Source organism: Loa loa, assembly GCF_000183805.2.
Source record: "Loa loa unplaced genomic scaffold supercont3.1328, whole genome shotgun sequence".
Lineage (NCBI taxonomy): Eukaryota > Metazoa > Nematoda > Chromadorea > Rhabditida > Onchocercidae > Loa > Loa loa.
The window spans coordinates 1-1,014 of NW_018109508.1; the positions used below are offsets into that span (position 1 = coordinate 1).

At 18.2% G+C, this 1,014-nt stretch overlaps 1 protein-coding gene across 1 annotated transcript; it reads left to right on the plus strand.

The window, feature by feature from the left end:
• Window positions 1–597: 597 nt before the first annotated feature.
• Window positions 598–786, plus strand: LOAG_14871 (hypothetical protein; the record flags this gene model as incomplete). The annotated part of the gene is made up of 1 exon (XM_003150364.1): window positions 598–786. A coding segment is annotated over one exon (189 nt), but the record flags the coding sequence as incomplete, so codon positions are not given.
• Between the last annotated feature and the right edge of the window lie 228 nt (window positions 787–1,014).

Genomic DNA, 1,014 nt, shown 5'->3' on the forward strand with positions numbered 1-1,014 from the left:
AAATATTTTATTTTATTAAATAATACTTTGTTTTGAATAGTACTTTATTTGAATAATATTTTATTCAATTTAAATAAATAACATTTTGTTAAATTTAAATAAGTAATGCATTATTTTAAATAATATTTTATTAAATTTGAACAAATATTACTCCATTTTGAATAATACTTTATTAAATTTAAATGTGTAACACTTTATTTTGAATAATACTTCATCAAATTTAAATAAATAGTACCTTATTTTGAATAACGCTCCATTAAATTTAAATGAAAAATGCTTTATTTTAAATAATATTTAATAAATTTGAATAAATACTGCTCTATTTTGAATAATATTTTATTAAATTTAGATAAATAATACCTTGTTTTGAATAATACTTTATTGAATTTAAATGAATAATACTTCATTTTGAATAATACTTTATCAAATTTAAATGAATAATACTTCATTTTGAATAATACTTTATCAAATTTAAATGAATAATACTTTATGAGTTGTATTTTATTAATTTTTATCATTAATTGTTTTTTTCTGAAACAATTTCATCAAAAGTTTAAATTTATTGGAATTGAATATTAGTAATTATTTTCATTGTAGTATTTGGCAGTGGAAGAAATAAGTGGTGAGATACGTGTATTACGTGAATTGGATTATGAACGTCGTACTTCTTATCATTTAATCGCTGTACCCATTGATAAACATTCACAAGGTGAAGCAATTAATGTTATAATTAATGTTATCGATGAAAATGATAATACGCCAACATTTCCGGCTACATCAATTAATGTAAGTTTAATTGATAATTAATTTTGCTAATTAAATTGGATTAAATTAAATTTAAATTAATCAAATTAGTTTACCTCAAGTTAAATAAAGTATAAATTTAACTATGCATGTGACTAGCATTCTTATCATCAATAACTTAATTATTATACTGTTTTTGTAATAATACTAAAAGTAAACTGTAAAATATTTTGTAAGAAAGCAAAAATTTTAATCTCAAATTATATATTT